The following is a 23,080-nucleotide window of genomic DNA, read 5'->3' as shown; positions in this document are numbered from 1 at the left end:
CCTATGCGTCAACGAGGCTGTCACCATAGCTGCCATCGACGAAGCCGTCACCACAGCCATCTTCGAAGCGGTCGTCACCATAGATGTCGAAGGGGGCTGTAGTTCTCGACGACAGGTCCGTCGACTGAGCTTTTTTCGATGACAAAGCCTGTTTTAGAGGTGTTACAGGCAGAGAAGCAGTAGAAGTCTTTTAGCTTAGGGCTAGTTGTTCAGCTAGTAGACAGAAGATGATTTTTCTGCCTGCAATCTCTTGGAATCAGCCTTTAATTAGGTAAAGCCCCCATTTTTATGTTTCCTCTCAGCTGAGGCTGGCCCTGGACTCTTTTCAACATCCGAACCAGAATCCGATCTGGATTTTTCTTCTGGAGCCATAATAACAATCTTGCTTCTCTATCCTTTAGAGTTTTGGCTGAAAAAGTTCTGCAGTAGTTACGGTCCTTGGCTGTATGTGTGGGATAAAGGCAAAAAAGACAATCCTTGTGGGGGTCTTCAGAGAAAAGTCTTGCCTTCCCACAAGATCCACAAGGTCTAAAAAGCCTTTTCTTAGCTCCCTCTGAATCTTAGAAGTTTGTAACTACATAAAGATGCTGACGAATTGTAAAGATTTTCCTTTCCCTTTGGTGGTTTATAATGTACTCTTATGGTACTACTTTTCTAACTACCGCGAGATTCCCACCTTGACAACGGGGAAGATACAAGCATGTGAATCTATGAAAGATTCAATACTGGAGAGCTGGAGTTTTCTGGAAGAAGCATTCACACCAAAGTGTATATTGATGTGAAGAGAGTGACATAAAGGACTGGGTGGATCAAGGAAAACTAGGGATTTTCCTAAAACCCAGCAGTGCAACACCTGTGCTATTCATTGACACAGCATCACAAGGCTTTTATGACATTCTTAAAAAGTATCCTGATGTGTTATGCAATAAAATAGGTACTGCCAGAGGATTTTCCCATGAGATTTTTGTTAAAGAAGGAGCTATTCCTGTGGCTCATAAAGTCATGGATGTGCCGTTGAATGTTAGACCCGACCTTGAAAAACACCAAAAGGAGTTAACTGATGCTAAGGTTATTGAAGCAGTAAACACACCCGAATGGATCAGTGCCATTGTCATTGCAAAAAAGAAGTGGGGCATCAGAGTATACGCTGATTTGAAGCAATTGAATTAAAAATATTGTAGTAGAATGCCACCTCTGCCCAAAATTCAAGAGTTGTTGTCTACTATTGATGAAGTTAGATATTTTTATATTATGGATTTTAGGGCAGCGTATCAAGTGCCATTAGAAAAGTATTCCCAGCTACTCACCTCATTTTTAACACCATTTGGGATAGTTAGGGCTGCTATTCAGGCTAGCTTTCAAAACTAGTGTCCTTTCAAAAATTGATGTAATATTTGTTTAAAGAGGTACCCGAAGTTGTAGCCTTCCAGGATGACTTGCTTATTTTTGCCACATCGGTGTCGGAGCATGATATAATTTTGGATAAGTTATTCACTATTCTTATGGAACGTGGCATGACTGTTTCATTGGATATGTGCAAATTTTTAATGGAAGCAGTTGATTATTTAGGCCACAGGATTTCTGCCAGAGGTATTCAGCCCAAAACTGATCTTTTGGAAGCCCTCAGGGAAGCTCCTAATCCTAAAGGTAAAAAGAACTGAGATAATTTATTGGTCGAGGTGACTATTATTCCAGATTTTTTCAGGGATATACCACTTTAATGGAACAACTAAAAAAAAATTCTAACTAGAAATTAAACATTTGTGTGAGGTGGTAAAGAGTAGCCAGTCTTTCAAGACATTAAACAGATTTTATTGAAGGTTCCAGCTCTGAAGACATTTTGTAGTGGCTTGAAATGCGTGGCAACTGTAGACGCCTGCACAGTAGGGCTTGGAGCTGTATTATGCCAGAAGGCAAATGGAACAGAACATCCTGTTGTATTTGTGTTCACAATTTTGAAAGACGCAGACAAAAGATACAGGACTATTGAAAGAGAAGCACTAGCCTGTGCCTTGGCCATTGACAAGTTAAAAACCTATTTGTGGGAAACACAATTTATCCTTCAAACTGATCACAAGCCTTTAACTTACTTATTGGGTGACAAAGGTGTAGCATCAGCTTCCTCACGCTTGTTGAGAATTCTGAGCAGACTGAAGGAGGCTGAAGGGGTATAATTTTGAAGTACAATATATTCCAGAGAGTGTCCATTATAGAGCGCATTACATGTCTTGGTTGTCAGTTGCAAAGAGTTCATGGCAAGGTGAGGAGAGTGAGGATGAGTATGTGGTTTCCGCAGTTGATATAATTAGTAATTGTCATCATGTTTTAGGAAAAAAGAAGTGGTTACAGCTTGTAGTCAGGATGTGACAATGGCTAAAGCGATGGAGTTTTTGAGAAAACGGTGGCCACATTTTAAACAACTCAAAAATCCTGCTAAGTGAGGAGCTACGCAAGCAACCAAGATGGCCGCATAAGCTCCCGGCTCCGTCGACCTCCGTCGCTGGCGGACTTATCCTGAACTTCATCCTGACCTCCCGCCAGACTCCCGTGTGTCTGAATCGTTGCTGAGCCCAGGGGGGCAATCCCGGAGTTTTTCTCGCCTTTTTTGATGAAGTTACACCGTCTTTCATTTTTGGGCCTCCTCCAGTGTGTAAGCCGGAGCCTCGAGTACTGACCCAGCCGGGTTTCAGTTGAACAACATCGGCCGCGGGTGCCCGGCAGAGTCCGGTCTCATCGGAGTGGAACATATTCTCTTTCCTGGTGGTGGTCTTTGGTCCCTGCGAATTCTGGACGAACGGCGACGAGACGTGGTTGCCACGGTGGGTGGGGGGCCAGGTCCCGGGACCCTGCTGCAGCCCTCGGGGTCCGCGGGTGGGGCCCCCGCTCTCGGCAGTGGTGTAACGGTTGCCAAGCCTGTGAGTCGCCAGTTGCCTCCGTCCACTCCGCGCCTGTTGGTTCCCCCGGAGTAGCCGGCCTCCGGGGTTGAAGATCTGCTTTCTTATCGTTCACGCGGAGATGGATCGGACGGTGCGTGGACCGACCCTGGGGACCGTAATGGCCGCCATCGCCTGCAAATGGAGGCTGCTCTCCATAATTTGACTGCGCGCCTCGAAACTGTTTGCTTGAGACCGGACTCCAGCCTTGTGTCAGACCTGCAACATACGGTTACCCCCGCGAAGCTTGCTCTACCTCGAGAGGAGAACCCCGAATATGTTCTGAAGCTTGTGCCAGTTATACCCGCACGATTACAGCGATACGTTACTGGAGCCCCTGAACACCTAGCGAGATCGGCGAAGTCATCGCCCGCAGAGGACTTACTTCTTCCTTCTCTTCTGGAGACCTCCACTAATATTTTTTGGATTGACTTTCGTGTATCCGATAGACTTCGAGACTTAACCTTTTTGACTCTTTCAGGCTATATTGATCTCCTTTTTCAACAACGCTTTGACTCTTTTGCTACTATATTGGTTCTCCTGGATGGGGTTTGTGCAATGGATCGTAAGGGCCAGGGCTGAATTTGACTTGAATTCGGTACAGTGACTTTCTTTTGGCTCTGCTGGGTTGTATATGTGGGAGTGCGGGCCAGATGGAATTCTTATCGTCTGGGTTTGGTGTGACTGCTGCGATCGAACAGGGATTTGCTGCCTCTGTGGTGTCGGGGGCTGGGCGGGACGGTCTTTTCTTTGTTGGTGGCTCCCCTATTGGTTTGCTTATTAGTCTGTTACAACTTGCTTAATACCACGGTAGGGGATGTCTGCTTTTGGCGGGGGGGAGGGGAGTCCGGGAGCCTGTATCGTCTTGTAATACATCTCCTCCTCCATCTTTTCCCTTCCTTGGGGTGTAGTTTAGGGGGCGACAGGCACGCTGCTAGTGGGGTTAGGTCGTAGCCATCTGCAGGGGTGCAGGGTGGGGGGTTGAGGGGGGGGTTATTTTTCCTTTATTTTGTTCTATGACCTCTCTATTCCCTTTTCCCTTCTTCACAAGAGATGTGGCATATTCTCCAGATCTTTTTGCCCCTCATATCCGGGTGTCGAGTGTTCAATTTGGGTATCCTGTATTCCTGGTGGGCGGGCTCTGATAAGGTTAGCTTATGGTTATCTGTATCGTATTGTTTTGCCTCAGCTCTAGGCTGGTATTGATATTTTTCAGATGCCTATAATTGTAATGTATTTCCTCAATTCCTTCGCCCGTTCACCGCTGTAATATGTCCCACCAAATGACACCCGTTATGTACATTTTTCCTCTTGTGTTATAACAATAAAAATATATTTAAAAAAAAATCCTGCTAAGGGTATATGTTTTTTCCACCTGTAGCTCTGTAGCTTTAAGGACTAGATTGGTGTTACTGACTGATGCTGCCCATTTGGGTTCTTCTTCTAAAAAAAGGGTTCTAGGGCAGACTTTTTGGCGGCCAGCTATGGATAAAGATGTACATATTATGATGGAGACGACTAAAGAGTGTATACTATCTAATAAGCACTCGAAGTTGAAAGACACTCCATTGCTATCGGTACCATTTCCACAAAAGGCTCGGGAAAAACTAGCATTGGATTATGTGGGATATATTAATGCTATAAAGCACAAATTAGGGCCCATGATTTTGGCAATAGATTTTTTTTCCAAATGGATATACTTTGAGTTTGTTGAGATGAGCGCAGGCACAGCTATACATTTGTTGGGAAGTATTTCTTGCTATTAAATGTTTGCCAGTTGAGATAGTTACTGATAAGGGTGTGCATGTAGTGTCTGACAAAATGGAAAGGTTTTTAAAAGAAAGGGGTGCGAGGCATTATACTATGGCATTGAACAGGGCACACGCCAATGGTGCAGTGGAAAGACCAAATAGAATACTGAAGGAGAGGATTCAAACTGCTCTGACATGGGGAATGGATGTGGTGGAGTACTTGAGGGTTAAAATATGGATGTATCATAATTAGGGCTCCCGGTTTTATGGTATTTTTTTAAATATTTTTACTTTTCCGTCTGTATTTATCCATATTTATTTTGTGCTAATTGTATTTGTATTTATCCATATTTATTTTGGGTTTTGTCGAAAAATGAAGCTGAAATTAGTATATTTCCACATTTATTTAGCCGATAAATATGCACTCATGCTTGAATGCCTAGTAGGGTTCAATGCTGTAAACACCCCAGAAGATAAATCAATGCAGGTATAAGAAAATATGCAAATTTCAGTATCAACCTTGTGTATATCTACCGCTGTTAAAGCCTCTCCATTAAAAGTCCTTTCTTTTTTAGCCCCTTTACCTATCAATCCACACAGCTATTGGCCTGGCAGTCATGGCAAAGTGTATTTAGAATTACTCAAAAAGCAACCCAATTTCCGTTTTTATTCACATTTAAAAATAAATACAGACATGAAAATAAATGTTTTATGTCTGTATTTATCTGTAAAAATCTGTAAAAATGGAAAACAGAATGCCTTAATCATAATACACCTCATACTGTAACAGGGGTGTCACCCTTTGAATTGCTAAGAGGAAGGAATACAAGGTCCAATTGGTTCCTGGATTGTTGGTAGAGAGGAGTGTTGGAAGGGATGGAGAGGAAATTGATGCAAAGAAGTTGAGGGATAAGGTGAAACAAGCTCAAGAGAAAATGATACATCAGCATAACAAGTTGCACAATGTCAGGGAAGTCAACATAGATATTGGCTTTTGGGTAATGTTAAAAAACATGAGAAACAAGAGGTTTAAAACTGATTTCAATTTTTAAGGCCCATTCAAGGTTGGGCAGGTTTCATGCAATGCCATCAAATTATCTGATGAACGCTGGTGGTCTAAAGGAAATTTATTACCGTTGTGTGAGTTCCCACATGGTTATGAAAAACAAAATGTAAATTATAAAAATGATTTGTTGTGGAGACAAAGTTTCAATGATAAAAGTGTGGATAATGAGAAAAGAACAGGAGTTATTGAAGGTCAGCAATAGTCCATTGGTGCACTTCCTGGAAAGGTTAAAGAAAAGTCTGTAATACCAGAGTTATCGCAAACTTTAGAGGATGAAATTGCCCCTTTGATGGGAGAAAGGTCTGTGGTGCAGGATTGTGCTAGTGTGGGCCTAGTGGTCACTAAACATGGTAGAATTTAAAATAACAGAGAATCTTAATGATTTTAATTGTTAAACCAACTTTGCATTTTCAGGAAATCTTATCATCTAATGGACTTAGTAGGAGGAAAAAAATATTGATTGATTGTTTTTGCACCTAAAGTATCTATATATCTTTGCCTATGTTCATGTAGTTTTTGTAAATGTATTTTGTTGTCTTCGTTGTGGGGGTCTATTTTATTTTGTTTAAGGAGGGAAGATGTTGTAGCGCAATCTGGTTGCCAAATGAAGTTTAAGTGTGGAGATTTCACTTCTGGAATCTGGTGTCAGGCAAGATGACGATCAAGATCAGATATCAGTGCTGGTGGACAAGCTTTGGTGGGTTTCATGTTGACACTCAATAAAGAAAGGCTTGAAGGACTAATAAGCCTTGCCTTGTATTCTTTATACCAGGACACAGATCTGTACACTCATCAAAGCGTCTTCATACTGAAATGGGGCAGGTCAATCAGTGGATAGATGACTGCCATAGTGCGTAAAACTTGCTAACGGTCTCATTCATCTAACTAATCCATTGCACATTTCAATGTTTAACCACAGGCAGCAGTATACGCTCACCCAGAAAAAGAACACATTAGTTCTAAGCAAGGCTAGCTCGCAGAGAGGGGTGTTGAGGAGGAGAGCCAGATTTTGTGTCCTGGGAGACCAGCGTGTGAAGCATGAAGCACCAGGGTTCATTGTCAAGGGGCAGTGGGAGCATGGTGTGAAGTAAATGTGGTGAACGAGAAAGAAAGACTTTGGTCAGTAGGCGATGATGATCATTACCAATATTCACCCAAGAGAAGCCTGCAAGAATTCTGATGTGCACATGTCCTCAATGGCGTCCATTTTGGAGGATCCAGCTCAGATTGTTTGTGCCAGAAGACAGCTGTGATCTAGGATGATGGGAAGGGGTTTGCTGCTAGCACAGAGACTACTGACTTGAGGATTATGTTATGGCAGGCAATAGTCCTTAGCTAGTTTCTCACTTGAATTATTGCCTCAAAGGAATAATTAGTTCTGAATGCACAGGGCCAAATACACCAGAGAGTGAGCTTAAAAGTCATTGCTTTATCTTTATGTTTAAATTTCTTTATTGAGATGTGCAATTCCAACAAACTAAAAAGAAAATCATAGCAATCATAGAAATGTGCTTTGCATCATCTCCCAAAGTAGGAGAGGCGATAAACTTTTCTGATTAACAACCCCAACATCCCCCAGTCGCACCGTAGGGAGCACTTTGCATCTGGTCTGAGGCCCTAGACTTGCAGATGTTTGGGTCATGTGATTTCTCTGAATTACAAGGACAGTGGTGCTAAGAAGGGTTTCCAAATAATGGGAAATGATGTGTCCTGGTTGGCAAGAGAGAGGGAAATCCGCTCCATACCAAGAATGTACCCCAACCGATGCAGCCATCTTATATGAGTGTGCAGGTGGTTCTTGCCCTATTGAGTGAGAATGTTTTGGAGAGCCGCCCCCAAAGCCAACGCTATTTGACGTCCTCTATGTGACATAAGGGAAATGTAAGAGCTTTCGGTAAGCTTAGGATAATGTATGCTGGGAACCGGGGCAATTCTGTATCAAAGTGAGTATCTATGTCCTTGAGTACATGCGCCCAATAGGGGGCGGCTTGGGGGCAGTCCCACAATATATGCATCAGGGAGCCAGGTGACCCGCAGCGGCGCCAGCACAAGGGGTCTTTTGTTGGGTTACTGCTGTGGAGTCTGACAGGAGTGAAATACCAATAGGTCGCTATTTTAATGGCGGTCTCTACACTGGAGACATTACGCGCAGTATGTTTGGCTCCTTAATATATGTCCTCCCATTCACACTGAGTGAGTGTACATTCTAATTCTAATTCCCATCTTTTTCGACTCGGTGTCTTATGAGGTGTTGGGGCTTGTCTTGTTAAGCCATAGATTTGTGAGATACGGTGATCATCATTCATTTTTGATAACAGCCATTTCTCGAATGGAGTGAGGGGACGCTGTGCCAGCGGGCGATTGCTGGAGTGCATAACCCAATGTCCTATTTGCTGGTATCAGAACTGTTCTGTTACAGGGAGACCCTGTTGATCCTGGAGGTTTTCAAAAGAAAGCGGGACCATCTCATCGAAAAAGTGTCCAAGTGATCTGCTGCCCTCTCTTGTCCTCCATGTTAAGGTCCTCACGTCCAACCCATGGGCAAAAGAAGGGTACTCCACGATGGGGGTCAGTGGAGATTGGGAGGTGGTGAGAGCTCTTTTCTCTGCTATTCTATCCCATGCCTGTAGTAGAACTTGCGTTACTAGGGAAATATACAGGTTCTTAGGCCTTGCTAATTTTGGTAGGAAAGGGATATGCTACAGCGGCCGTCTTTCGAGGGTCCTGTCCATAAAAAGCCAGTGCTTTTCGGACTCTGGGCGCGACCACTCGACGAATGCTCTAATCTGGGTCGCCCAATAGTAATCCTGTAGATTTGGGATCCCAAGACCACCCTCTCCCGGAGGTCTGTAACTAAGATCGCGGCACATTGTTCGCCCAGAGAAAGGATTTCAGTTCACGCTGGAGCGTCTGGATCATGCCCGTGGGTGGTTCCAATGGAAGGGTCTAAAGATGAATAGCATTTTTGGCAATATGGACATTTTAATTATCGCTATCCTGCCAAGCCAAGAGAGTGAGTGTGGGCGCCATTGGTGCAGGTCCTCCCTGATGTGGTGAAGCAATGTGGAATAATTTAGCGTTATTGTGCTAGGTAAGAATGCGGAAAGTTGTATCCTTTTTTATTTTTTTGCAGAGTTTTATATAGCGCGAACTAGACCCGAACCGAATCAGGTATCAGAGCGCATTTTCCAGTTATGTTACATTTTACGTTTCCAGTTACTTTCATTTTAGGCACGGGGAGATTAAGTGATTTGCCCAGAATCACAGGAGGTTTTGGCGTCGTTACCGAGACTCTAACCCAGATCCCCAGGTCCGAGGTCGAGCGCCCTAGCCGTTAGGCCAACTCCTCTCCCCAAAATCCCTAAATAGGGGATTGCTGTTGGGGCCCACTGAATGGGATATGCTTTCCTCAAGTCATTTAATGTAGAGGAATTCAAAGTGAGACTGAGGGCTTGTGACTTATAAATGTTGATTTTGAAACCTAGTGCTAGGGAGAATTTCTCCAGTTCGGACAGAATGGCCGAGAGGGATGTCTGAGGATTTTCTAATGTCGCTATAACATCATCTACATATAAACCTAGTGTATGTACATCCCCCCCAAAGTGTATTCCAGAGACTAGTGGATTGTCACGATATGCTGGGCCATTGGCTCCATGTATAAGGAGAAAAGTAAAGGGGAGAGGGAACAGCCCTGGCGTGTGCCTCTTTAAATAATGAAAGGGGTAGAGGTGTGACCATTCACATGGACCGTGGCAGCAGGATTAGTGTATCCACTGAAGACCCAAGCCATAAATCTTTCAGGAAGCCCAAAGTGCTGCATTGCCTCGCCAACTCTTCAGGGCTTGTTTGTTGCTGCTCAGACTGGGGAAGGAGCGTGGCTTGGGTTTCCTTTTCTTCCCGGTCCTCCTCAGCCGCCCGTCTCTGAGCTGAGCTCACTCCCTTTCGTTGCGCAAGGCTGCGAAGCCACGCCCTCTCACCGTCTTGCGAGCCGGCTCCGGGCTCAGTTCCGACAGCACTTCTCAGCCTTATAGGACGACAGCGGAGCCACCAATGCTCGTCCCGTGGCCACCGGGCCGTTCCCCTCGCCTTCCGCTGTCACCACATTGCTATGGAACGGCTGCTACGACTTAGCTACTCAATGCTAAGGCCTGGGCTTGGAGACAGAGCGATGAGCAGGCAGGTCTGTCTCGATCGCCATCTTGGCCACGCCCCCTGGCTTTCTATTTAAATACATGCTTAGCCACTAGACATTTGAACAATTAATTTGTACATGCTATTACTTTATTAGTGCATATAATGATTTCATGTACAATATTATGAATGAACCATTTTAATACACATTTAAGTAGGAACATTGCATATTAAATTAAAGACACTTTTGACAAATTTTATTGTATTGCACACTGCTAATTTGTGCTGGTGATCTGTCTCTAATTGCACTTGTACTACAATTTAAGCACGCTTCTCTCTCATTGTGCAACACTGTACATGTACTGCTCATGTGTCTGAATGTGATGTGTACTTCCTCACACACATTACATTGCACATGATTCACAGAACCATTTGTGTGTGTGAAGAAGTTTGCTATAAGCTAAAATTACACAAGAAAATTGCTTGATTTACAAGAGCAAGCCATTCACAAAAGGTGAGCTTGCAACTGTAAATATGTTTACTCTTGCCCAATAACTCCTACAAATTAAACAGCATTGAGAGTAACTAAATTTTGTTAAAATAGGTGGGAAATATCCATTCCACAGCAGTTTTTCAACAAAGTTTGGGAACACCTGGACATCTACTGAGCTTGAGGGTGTTTACAAGCTTTTCTCTCGCTCTCTCCCAAGCTGGACATTTTTGGAGGTTTACTTCTCCCAGTGATAGGAGTGCATCACTTTTTAGGATCGAAGAGGACGGTAATACCACCAAAATTAGCAGGGGTGTAGGTAAAGGGTTTCCCAACACTAAAAAGTAGTAAACTGGCAGTCAACAACTACAGAGTCACTCTCACATTTCCAGTGCACATTATGTACATCTGAGCATGCAGAAATGTCTCTGTGTGGCCACAACTGAATATTCACAAACGTTTTCCAGGAGTATCCTCATTGACCTGAGGTTTTAACCCTTCGAATGTAAATATACTTGTTTTATGTGAATCAAACACAAGGTAAAAGTCCTTTGTTGCTCTGTTTCATTTGCTACATGGTCCATCAGATAGCTTTGTGTTAAGAAAGTATCAACAAACAATAGATCTATGTTGTCCCACCCAGAGTTAATATTTCTAAATGTGTATTGTGTACACGTGGATCAGGTACGTGCTCTGTAATTGCAGTGCAATTCTAGAAGACTGGTCAGCACTGCATACAGCAGTTAATTAACTGCCAAACAGAAACCTTCCTGTCTTGTTGGTTGCTAGCCTGTGCATTTGAATGTGAATGGTCAGAACTGAGCGGCGGCTGAATCTCTTTCCACATGCACTACATGAATATGGTTTTTCCCCTGTGTGCATTCTCATGTGTGTTGCTAATGCTGATGACTGGTTGAAGTTCTTACCACATGCAATGCAGACATATGGTTTCTCTCCTGTGTGTATTCTACTGTGTGTTGTTAAAGCTGATGACTGGCTGAAAGCCTTTCCACATAAAGTGCATGTATATGGCTTTTCCCCTGTGTGTATTCGATAGTGCTTAGTGAGATTTGAGGAGCTGTAAAACTTCTTTCTACACACCGCACAGGCATATGGTTTCTCACCTGTGTGTATCCTTTTGTGCTTGTTGAGATGTGATGACTGAGAAAAGTTTTTCCCACATTCAGGACATGCGTATGGTTTTTCACCTGTGTGCATTCTCTTGTGTGTGGCCAACGCTGATGACCAGATGAATTGTTTTCCACATAAAGAACATATATATGGCTTCACCCCTGAGTGTTTCCTACTGTGTCCTATTAAGTGAGATAACTGGCTGTAAGTTTTTCCGCATACTGTACACAAATATGGTTTCTCCCCCGTGTGCCGTCTTGTGTGTACAGCAAGGGCAGAAGCATCCCTGAAGTTTTTGTCACATATTATACACTGAACTTGTTTCTCTTGTCTGGATCTTTGTTGATTTGTAGCAAGAGACTGAGAATATTGTGCCTCTCCTTGGCTTGATTCCTGCTGTGTATTGTTGTCAGATGTTATTGTGAAACCTTTTTCACATTCTCGGTATTGCTCTGGTCTCCTTTTTGCTGGCATTCTCTGCTTCTTCTGTTTCCTGATTTTATTTCTACGGACAGCGCATGGAAGTAGTTTCTTGTTGCCATTTGTTGTCAGTTCCTTATATTGTATGGATCTGTGCTCTGCTGAATGAAAAAAAGTCACCACAATTTATTCTTCTTGAAGAAAGTAAAAAACACATGTTCACAGTATTATGCCAACGTATCCTATACACAACATGGAAACTTTTGTGATTCTGTGACTATCTGAGACTGAATAGTATATTTTCCAGAAGAACAAGTTACTTACTAATGATAATGTTCTTTCTTAGAATGAATAGTATATTTTCTAGAAGAACAAGTTACTTACTAATGTAATGTGCTTTCTGACATCACTTGCTTCTCACTGAAGGGAAAAGATCTTCCTCTGGAAATACCCATGACCCAAAGATCTGATCCAGGACTTCCGATCATGACTCCTGTTCATTATTGACTGAGGATGCTCTGGTCAACAAGTCTTCTTTTCTATTGCTCTTCCTCATCAGATGAACTGCTGCTAGCTTGTCAAGTTTCCTTCACCTGACCCTGATGTGTTGGTAAGATAAACCACTGTTGCAGTGTTTTCCATGACGTCTCACACCTGATGTTCCTATAATTGTGGTAGAAATATTTTTTAAGCCAGGCTCGCAGCTCTCAATTCAAGAAGGTTGATATAGATTGATCTCTTCTTGAGCGGCCAAGGAAAAATTAACATCACAAATGTGAACCCCCCCAACACTTCAGGAGGTGTCTGTGCATTGTATTACAGGAGACAATGCATCTTACAGAAGATTCATTGGAACAGTTCATAAACCAGAAAAAGTATAAGCACTCATGGATGTATATTACATCTTTCAGACCATCATTAAAGTGGATGCCAATGGGATCTTGTTAGGAAAGTAGTTTATTATATGGTGCGGTGGTTCGACCTCAGCATGTAATTAACTCACAGACCTGTACTGGGCCGAGTCATGTTCATTTGAAAAACATTAGCTGAATTGTGGCTGTTGCTCAGAGCAGTCAAGCTCTATCAAAATAACATGTGTAAAGTATTTAGAAATACGAAACAGTTGAATAAGAAGAAAATGCAACACAAAAAAAATCTAACACCAAGTTGTACAAATAAATTGTATTTTCTTCCTTTATATAGACAGCTCAACAACAGAAATCGACCGGAGGGTTCCGAGGATATGTATTTGTAAAGGAACGGTAAATCATATTTTTCCACTTGCGCAAAATATCATTGTAATGGACGCAATAGTGGTAAACTTTTAGGACTCACTCTCTTAGGCTGCAATTAGGCAGTCAGTGGTGATTAGGCATTCCTAGCTACTAATTAACCACAGCAGGCTTCTTCAGCTTTTGTGGCCCTTTAGGAGTAACAGGTAGTCAGCCAACTTCTTCTGAAGCACTGGGATGATATTTCGACGGTGACTCCTGCTCCGCCAGCAGACCCCTGGACTGCGGGGTACCGCAGGGCTCTTCATTAAGCCCCACACTGTTCAATGTGTACATGAGACCGTTGGCTGAGGTCGTCCGCCCATATGGTATCAAGATCATCACGTACGCGGACGACACTCAGCTTGTGGTCTCCCTGGCACAGAGGAACAGTGAGTCCCCGCAAGCCAACCTGACTGCTTGTATGGAAGATGTTAAGAGATGGATGACGGCATCCTCTCTGAAACTTAACGGTGATAAAACCGAGATTATGCTGCTTGGCCGCCCTACCCCTACCACCATCGACCAGCTATGGCCCTCTAGTCTAGGTCCCCCTCCAACTCCGAAGGATAATATTAAGAGTCTAGGAGTATGGCTGGACAAATCACTTACCCTCAACACCCAGGCAACAAAAACCTCCGCAATCTGCTTTGGGATCATCCGGATGCTGAGAAAAATCCTGCCACTCCTGCCCTTTGAAGCCAAGCAAGTTGTCATTCAGGGTCTGATCCAATCCTGTCTCGATTTCAACAACGCCCTTTACCTGGGGGCCCCCGAATACGTGCTGCAAAAACTCCAGCGGACTCAGAACTGCGCAGCACGTACGCTACTCCCGATTCCGCGCAGAGAATCGGTGGAAGCGGGGATCAGAGCCCTCCACTGGCTCCCTGTTAAGGAAAGAATAAAATTCAAAGCCATGTGCATATCCCACCAAGCCTTTTACAGATCCGGCCCGAGATAAATAATTCACTCCTCAACCCCTACTGCCCAGGCAAACTACTCGCTGCAGTCCCCCGGGTCCTTCACGCTCAATGCTGCTAAGCTATGGAACTCCCTTCCCATCCACCTAAGATCCAACCCCAACCTTTCATCTTTCCGTAAAGGGCTAAAAACACTCCTCTTCAGAAACTAACCCCATCCCCTGATCCCCACTCCCTCAGAGCACTTTTCCTCACTATTAGCGCTTGGACGCCCTAGGGCAGCAGCCGCGCTCTACAAATCCCCTTTTCATTTCATTTCATATTTCTTCAAGCAGGGCACCTCAGGCACAGTCCTCTCTTTCCAACTCCAAGAAGCAGCTAGTGCAACCCAGTATTTGGTGCGGCGTCTCTTTACCGGTTCAAGGGAACAGCAGTCCTCTCTCTCGTACAGGCATGATCTGAGGTCTGAGTTCCAGGGGTGCAACTTTTATATCCAGGATGTGCCCTCGGGATGCAGCGACTGCTAGCCAATTGGCTACTAGGTCCCCTCTCCCAGTGATGACTTCCTGTGAAGAATGGCATCTAGACATAATATGACAGATCCCTTCTCTTTATGTATGAAGCTCACTAGCTTATCCCAGAGGTGTGGCTACCTGGGGGCTACATGCCCATGGAAATGTCAGCCAGTCTGCAAAAACATTTGTGTCTACCATTTACCCTGCAAAGGCGGTTTCCCCTTTGAAGCTCGCCTTTTGCGCTCACACCTTATTTGGCCTTCCTGCCAGGGAGACGTAACATCTTGTTCAATAGCAGGCCCCTTGTGTTTCTTACTGAGAGCTGTTCAAACCTTCCCACAGGAGGCTGTTTCATGGCCAGCAACCGTAAATCGTCACTGGAAAACTTTGGGCAACAAAGTGGCAATTCACTAGAGGTGCTATTTGTGCAAAGGTTACTTTAAATTCAATGTGACCAACTCGCCAGGTTAAAAACAAAAATATTTTTGATACCCCAAATCATCATTTTTAGTAGTCTTATTCAGAAGTTAGCACTGCTAAGTTTCCAGTGTGTAACCATGTACTTGCCAATTAGGCTACTAGCCTTTCTACAATAAAAACGACAATGTGGCACTTTTACTGTCTGGAAATGTAAAGTCAGAAAACATATGTCCAACTTTTTAATATAATGACCCCTGTTGTTAGGGCTTTGTAGGCCTGCCTTAGGGGTGACTTATAAATATTAAAAAATAAGGTTTGGGGCTTAGCCATTGCTTTAAATGGCGAGGTTGAGTTAGCTTTCAGAAACCTGCTCTGACAGCCAGCAATGGTGGGCTGGGAGTCATGCACTGCTTTGTAACACAAGAGAGACACATAAAATAACAGACCCTCTGTACCATAGACTAGGGACTTATAAGTTAACATATGCCAATTGTGGATGAGCCAATAAAACATATACCTTTTAAGGATCAGAGCAATGTCTATGACGCCTGGTTGTCAGGGTTCACTGCACCTCAGGAGTAAACAAGCATTTACAATGCAATGGTCTCAGTATTGTTAAAGTTAGAGCTATTGCTCATGACATTATTTTTATTTATGTTTTGGTTTTTAAAACATAAATAAATGGCATTGTCATTTACAATGCCAATAGCTTAATTGCTCGCAAATGCATGACCTATTGCATTTACACCCACACAGAGCTATACCCACAAAGCCACCCACACATACATACAGAGCCACCCACACAGAACCAACCACACAGAGTCATTCACATAGCGCCACCCACACACACAGAGCCACCTACACAGACCCAGCCTCACACACACATAGCCACCCTCACACAGACAGAGCCACACACACTCACACACAGAGCCACACAGAGCCACACACACACACACAGAGGCACACACACACACACACACAAAGCCACAAACACACACAGAGCCACACACACAGCCAGACACACAGGCACACAGAGCCAGACACACACACACACAGAGCCAGACACACATACACACAGAGCCACACACACACACACAGAGCTACACACACAGAGTCACACACACACACACACAGAGCCCCACACACACACAGAGCCCCACACACACACAGAGCCCCTCCACACACACAGAGCCACACACAGACAGAGTCACACACAGACAGCGCCACACACATACAGAGCCACACACACACACAGAGCCACACACACTCAGCCACACACACACACAGAGCCACACACACACACACACACACACACACACTTGCAAAAGCTTAACCACATCAATGCTACAGCAATTCATCCTCTATGCTGATGATCTTTGAATCCCATTGTTTATGACGAGCTCAGCTCGTCAAGGGCACACAAGCAGTGTACTGCATGATGAGCTGAGCTCGTCATGAGCATGGAAGGGGTTAAAACAGCTGAAAAGACCATTTTGTTAAAATACAAGACCCCTGACAATGCAACTTTGTAAAATTTTAAAACATAGCGGACAAGTGACCAATTCTGCCATTTTACCCAACAGCAATGTGTATACTGGTTCCATGTTTGACATGTTTTACCTGTAGAGTGTCATCAGACATTGAATCGGGCATCTGCCAAGAACTTTGATGCATGGTACTGTCTTCAGATGACAGGCTGCACCCTTCAGGATCACCATTTAGAAATTTGATGAGCAAAACGTATATACATCTACAAATAAAACATAACAATTGTTCCTCAATATCTATACTGAGTGCCTTCAAAAGATCGAAAATGTTATACCCTCTTAAATGAGATGTTGACCATAGATTAACAAGAGGACCGTTTATTACCACCTAAAATCAACTAAACTATACTTATTTGCACCACTAGGGTCAAGCAGGTCAGTAGGCTCTAAACTTGGATGTAGATATGCAAATGCTGATTACTCTAGGTAAAAGAGACAGGATATTTTAATCACAACACTTGAACAAACGGTATACAGAGCCTAGTTGAACCCTTTTATTTATTTGTCCTGGTCTTAAGAGAACCCTCCAACATATGTAATACCAGACCCAGACAGAGAGCATACCACCAACACAGTTGTACGAACCCTTGTAAAGGCAACAACGACTTAAGAGCGCCTGCCAGACTGTCTTTATGGCTGGTCTAGGTACCTAAACTATGCTGATGGATTATTGTATTCTTATCATAGGCATCGCAACCCAATCAACATAAGCCTGTCCGCCACTTGAGAAATGAAATGGCAAAACGCCTTAAAGAATATACTGGATCAGAGAGTATAAAAATAAATGACACCCTTTAACCAATTAAAAAGCAGCAGCATTTTACTGTCAAGCATAACTTGATGCCACATTCTATATTTGGAGATACAATATCCAAATAGGCAAGATTGCCATTTGTGACAACCACAACATCCAGGGGTCAAATATTTATTCTGGGGGCATCGGTCAGAAATTATTAATTCCGTCTCATATGTCCACTCATTATTATTCACAAAAAAACATTGCTGCCTGTTACTGATTTAACTGATACAGCCAACAGGCACTGGCAACGTCAATAGGTCTAGCAAAAGGCTTCAGTTCACGTGTTTACGTCACACCCTAACTTACATTTGCCATGCCACTTGGAAAGGATTCCTAGGTAGGTTTCTTTGGCCACTACCTCTTCAGAGGACCCCCTCTTTTGGGTAACGTGTATACTGTACATACAAAGTGACTATTGTGGAAATAGAAGTTGCGAGCATGGGGGACTGCGTCAAATTGCTGGGCACCTACAAGAGACTCGCAGGAACTGAGGAGTTACCAATGTCTAGGTCACAGGGTCACTGAAGATATTACATCAATAGTCCCAGGTAAATAAAGTAGGTGGGGTGGAGTCTTTAATACAATAAGCATTAGCATTGCTTTTAAAAATAAATCCAGGGACTCATAATGCTGCCTCCAGGCCCAGGTTACACAGAAGTATCATGTTGTTCTAAGTAGGAAGCAGTGTCAGGTTCACTGCTTGAATGAAAGGACAATGCACAGGAAGGATTATGGAAAGGAGTATGGTCAAGCGCGTCGCCACTGTTTTGCTTTAATATTAACCAGACAGTTGTGATTCAATTATCTAAATCACACAATCTAAGCGTGCGAATGTGGGCAGTTGTGCCACAGTGGTTCGTGACGCTTCTTTCAGCTAAGCATTACCTGTCATTCAAGTTCTCGAATGCATTGGGGTATCAGGCAAGGCACGGGATCAGCTCTACCGATCCCTGCTGGGCAGCACACCAATGCTAATTGCTGGATAACTTGATCACGTTGCACGAAACTCTCCTCCGGAGGCCGCCATCTTGCACTATGAACGGCGGTGCTTGGAGTCTCTTTCTGACGCCGTCACCAGGCTAGACGCCAGGCTCAGTTAGGGAGAGACTGCAACCTAGCAACCATATTAGGAAGGCTTTCTCTGCCGTGAGGTTAATCACGAGTAACATGCCCACAAAGACGATATCACAGAAGCTGGAATTTGAAAGTTAGTTACTATGCATAAATAATTCGTACAGAATGCGTACACCCACTACTCCTAATATACGCTCTTTTTACTTTCGTATTCTAAAGCTATCAAGCAGGCTTCTTTTTAAAAGGTCGATTGATTTCTTGCTTGATGCAGATTCAGACAGCACAACTTAGGCCCAAGAAAAATAGTCATTTACTTCGACCACATCAATAACTATGATAAGGAAAAATTAAATTGGCCTAATTTTAAACCTCAAAATAAAGTCTGAATGATCCTGTCCTATGCAGCTATTTGTACATACAAACAATGTGCTACTTACTTTTGGAATAAAGTAATAGCGTCCAACTCCAATAGTATTTTAACAATGGACAGTAGTTCCGAAAATAACAATTTACTTCCAGTTACCTACATGAACAATCCTCTGATGACGGGGGTCGGCTGAAACGGGGGCGGGAACGGGAAGGGGCTGAAGCACCACCATCTTTCTCCGAGGCGAGGCAGAAATGCCTCGGAGAAAGCAGCGTCATTTTCTGATTCGGCGACGTGGTTTTCTTTCTCTCCTCTTCCCATTGGCTGGAAGGTAAAATTCCAGCCAATAGAAAGAGGAGAGAAAGAAAACAAGAAAAAAGCGAAAAAAGACACCCCCGAATCGGAAAAAGACGGGGCTTAAACGGAGTGACGCCCCTCTCCTCCAATGGCTGGCCTCCCTTTAGGAAGCCAGCCAATGGAGAAGAGGGGCGGGTTAAAGCCCCCATACTAAGAAACATTAAATCTCTGAGCGAGACTGCGCAAGCGCAGCCTATGGTCCGAGACCTAAAAAACCAGCAGTGTCAGTCCAAAAAAGTAGGGGTGATCGTGCAAAAAAGTTATTTCCTCACAGATCTGAATTCAGGTTTAAGTTGGCACATCTGCAGCCTTGCTGGAGAAAATGAAAGATGCCATCAGTCCCAGGAACCTTGGGTCAGATTGTGCACACTTTTGAGATTTGGATGAAAATAAGTAGACTATAGTCTGCATAATCTGCAAAATTTCCGTTGGAGAGTTTGTTCTTGTCCGAAACATGATGGCAATTTCATCAATGAACTAAAGTACTTGACTTACCACTAGCCAGAACTTCTATAATTTACTGAAAACTCCAGACTGAATAAGAAGGTGGTTGTAACATGTGAGAAGATGAATTATTAGTTGGGGTGTGTTAGACCTGGCATCATTGGCATGAGTCTCTCCTCCATTTTTTCTGTTTGCCTCCTCTGTTTACGATGTTTTTGCTGGTATATGCTTTGGGCACTGTGCCACTGCTGATCAGTGCCACAGTGCAAGTGCTCCCTATGTGAAATTGCTGTATTGATTGACTTCCATGTTTGGCTTATTTGGTTTACTGTCAGTCCCTAGTAGAGTGCACCAGGAGTGCCAGGGCTTGTAAATACAAATGCTGCTAGTGGGCTTGCAGCACATGTTGTGCCACCCACAAGAGCGGCCTAGTAAAAGTATGTCTGAAGGTCTGCCATTGCCAGACCACGTGCAGTCTGACTGTCACGAGGACTGCGCAAGTACACCTACTTGCCAGTCCCTAAACCTTCCCTTAACTTCATGTTAGTCACCCCTATGGTAGGCCCACGGGCAGGGTGCATTGTAAGCATAAGGTAGGACAAGCCTGACAAGGTTGGCATGTCCTAATAGTGAATTACAGCCATAGTCGTTTTTCACTATTGTAAGGTAACCTGCTCTCCATCAGTTAGAATGGGCTGCCAGGATTATTAATGCTATAATCCTAGTGGGCTCGGGGAGCATGGTGCAATGTCGAGTTTGGTATCCCTGAACTCAGGGTTTAATAACGCATCCATTTGTGTGGATGGTTTTTGGACTCTGTGTTTGAAAATAGCACTTTTAGAAAGTAGCTATTTTCTTGTCTAACTGTCTACAGGTCTCTGCTGGTTCTGGTGTGCGTGTGACAGGAGCTGGGTGGCTCCAGAGAGTCTGAATGAGTCAGTGTGGGATGAGTGGGGCATTTGCATTGAGAGTAGGGGAAGAGTAGCTCCTGATAGCCTGCCCTGCCTGATACAATGTTGGCTCCGCCCCCCTGCCAGGCGACTGATGACTCTGTGCTTGCCTGGGACTTTCCTGGCCCGCCTCCTGCCGGGCAGCTGATTGCCCTGCCCCTGCCAGTGACAATGCTGGCTCCGCTCCTGCTGAGCGGCTGAGGACTCTGCCCTGCCCAGTGAATAGGCCAGGTGCTTCGGCCTGGCAACACCCACAACAAACCCAAGATGGGGGGAAATTCCCCTGCATGGACAAAGGGATCAAAGCCAAAAAGGGGTATAAGAGAAGGACCCCTGAACCAAGAATTCAGATCACTTCTGACAAGGAAACCTGAACCAAGGACAAGAAGCCTGCTGATCTAAGGACTGCCTACCCCTTCTGCCAGAGTGCTGTTTGTTGGGGGAATCCTGCATTGCTTCTTTATTTTTGCCAAGGAACCAGGAGAGAGGAACTGTGTGTGTACTCTCACTCTTTGCTAAGAAAATCTCCAAGGGCTGGAAGAGTGCCAGTCTCCTGTTGAAGTCACAGGGCTAAAGGACTTCATCTGCTTAAAGTGCTATTTGCTGGAATTTGTGAATCCAGCACCTCTGAAAGAATCCAGCAATCTCGCCGCCGACGGACGCCGCCGAATCCAGCTCGACATCGTGAGTAACGGCTCCAGTGTCCCGCTTCCTCGACGCCGGCCGCCGGGCCCGATCGATGCCAGCAGCAACGCCAGTGAGTAGTGAGTTCGGCTCCAGCTCCAAGTGACCTCGTGTCTGCACCGCCGCTGATCGCATCGACTTCGAGCCCTCTCGACGCCGTGAGCGCTGCTCACTCTTGCAACATCGACATCGACGACGCCGTATCCTGCTTCATCCCGTGAGCGCTGCTCCCGCCTGACTTCGGTCGACGACGCTGCAGATCGCCCCGACTCCGAGGCCCGATCGACGCTGAAGACGCTACGCCGGACATCTCGACGCCGCTGATCATCGAGTGCTTCCCTTTTTCCAAGGCACTGTGTTGTTGGGGTCTGTGCGACTCCGGGCTCGACGTAGCGCTCCTCGCGGTCGACGCCGAACCTTTGGATTAACTTTGCCTCGACGTCGTGTGACTCCCGTGTGGGTTACATTGTTGCCAAGAACTGTGTTTTAGAGAAGAAGAGTTGCTTTTGATACTAAAGACTTTGTGCTAAGAAGAAACCGTGCTTGAACTATTATTTTTCCTTCCAAGAGTATTTATTAAGATTGTGGTATATTTTTGTCGTTATTTGGTCTTGTGCTAAGCCTTATATAAAAATACTTATTTTTATAATACTACTGTGTCGTGTCCATTTGTAGTGTATTCACTTTATTACTGTATGTGGTCATAAATGCTTAACGCACTGCCTCTGAGATAAGCCTGTCTGCTTTGCCAAGCTACCAAGGGGGTGAGCAGGGGTTATCTAAGTGTGTGATCTCCTTGCCCTGACTAGAAAAGGTGTGTCCCTATTTGTCAGAAGTGTATACCTCTGCCAACTAGAGACAGCCGCTTCTAACATTGGTGGGTCAGCGGTGGGATTTGAACTTTGCATTTATGACCCATGTGCAGTGATTAGTGTGCGCTACATAGTGAAAGCAGACCATAGCGCAGCCACAAGCTATTTGGTAGGATTCTATTTTTGTTCTCCAATTTCCTGAAGCTTGATTTTTGAAACTGCCAGTTTTGACCATGAGTGACGCCGGAGTCACTGTCCCTGCTGTTGTTGTGGAGGAATTTGATAGGAGTAAGATGAACGACTATCCGCTAAAGAAGCTGAAAGCCTTTTGCAAGCAGTTGAAAGTTCCTACCACAGGCATTTCAAGGAGACCAGATTATCTCAAAGCATTGGAGGCCTGGTTAGAGGCCAGAGATCCCTCTGATCCGGTGGTGGTACCGACAGAGGAACGGGAGGAGGAAGTGCCCGTGAATGGGCCTGTATCCCCTCCTGGCAGCAGTGTTTCCTCCAAAGGTTTTTCCCCTGAAGAAAGAGAAGAAAGGGCGAAGGAGCGAGCATACAACATGGAAATGGCAAAACTTAAGATAAATGGGCAGTTGGAGTTAGAGAATGCAAGAGGCAGGAGAGAAGCTGATTTGGAGATCAAAAGGTTAGAGTTTGAAAGAGAGAAGTTAGCTGTTGAGCGTGATACCAAGTTGAGGGAGTTGGAGCTCCAAGCTAAAAAGTTAGAATTGAATCCCTCTGGTGGCAGCATCCCATCTGTGCCTGCAGAAAGTAGGTTTTATTTTCCCAAAGATGTGATCAAAGATTTTCAGAAGAATGAGGATATTGGTCAATGGTTTAAAGCATATGAGTTAGCATTGTTGGCCCACCGGGTCCCTGAGAAGGATTGGGGAGCGGGGTTGTGGGGTCGCTTTGTGAATGAGGGAAGAGATACCTTGTTAGACATGCCTGTTGAGGATAGGATGTCTTATGCTCACATGAAAGATGCTTTAATG

At 44.5% G+C, this 23,080-nt stretch overlaps 1 protein-coding gene across 5 annotated transcripts in view; it reads right to left on the bottom strand.

Annotated features, from left to right (window-relative positions):
• Nucleotides 1-10,064: 10,064 nt before the first annotated feature.
• Nucleotides 10,065-23,080, bottom strand: part of LOC144817808 (uncharacterized) — a 233,998-nt gene continuing 220,982 nt past the window's right edge. For 3 of the 5 annotated variants that reach the window (XM_078674637.1, XM_078674638.1, XM_078674636.1), the window contains one exon: nucleotides 10,065-12,083. In XM_078674637.1, coding sequence (XP_078530763.1) covers nucleotides 11,119-12,083 — 965 coding nt within the window. In that variant the 3' untranslated portion in view covers nucleotides 10,065-11,118. Of the gene's footprint in view, nucleotides 12,084-12,312; nucleotides 12,586-23,080 lie in introns of those variants that run through there. The other 2 variants (XM_078674639.1, XR_013606982.1) reach the window with 2 other exon arrangements.

This window comes from Lissotriton helveticus, chromosome 2_1 (assembly GCF_964261635.1).
Source record: "Lissotriton helveticus chromosome 2_1, aLisHel1.1, whole genome shotgun sequence".
Taxonomy (NCBI): domain Eukaryota; kingdom Metazoa; phylum Chordata; class Amphibia; order Caudata; family Salamandridae; genus Lissotriton; species Lissotriton helveticus.
This window is presented reverse-complemented; position numbering and strand designations above follow the sequence as displayed.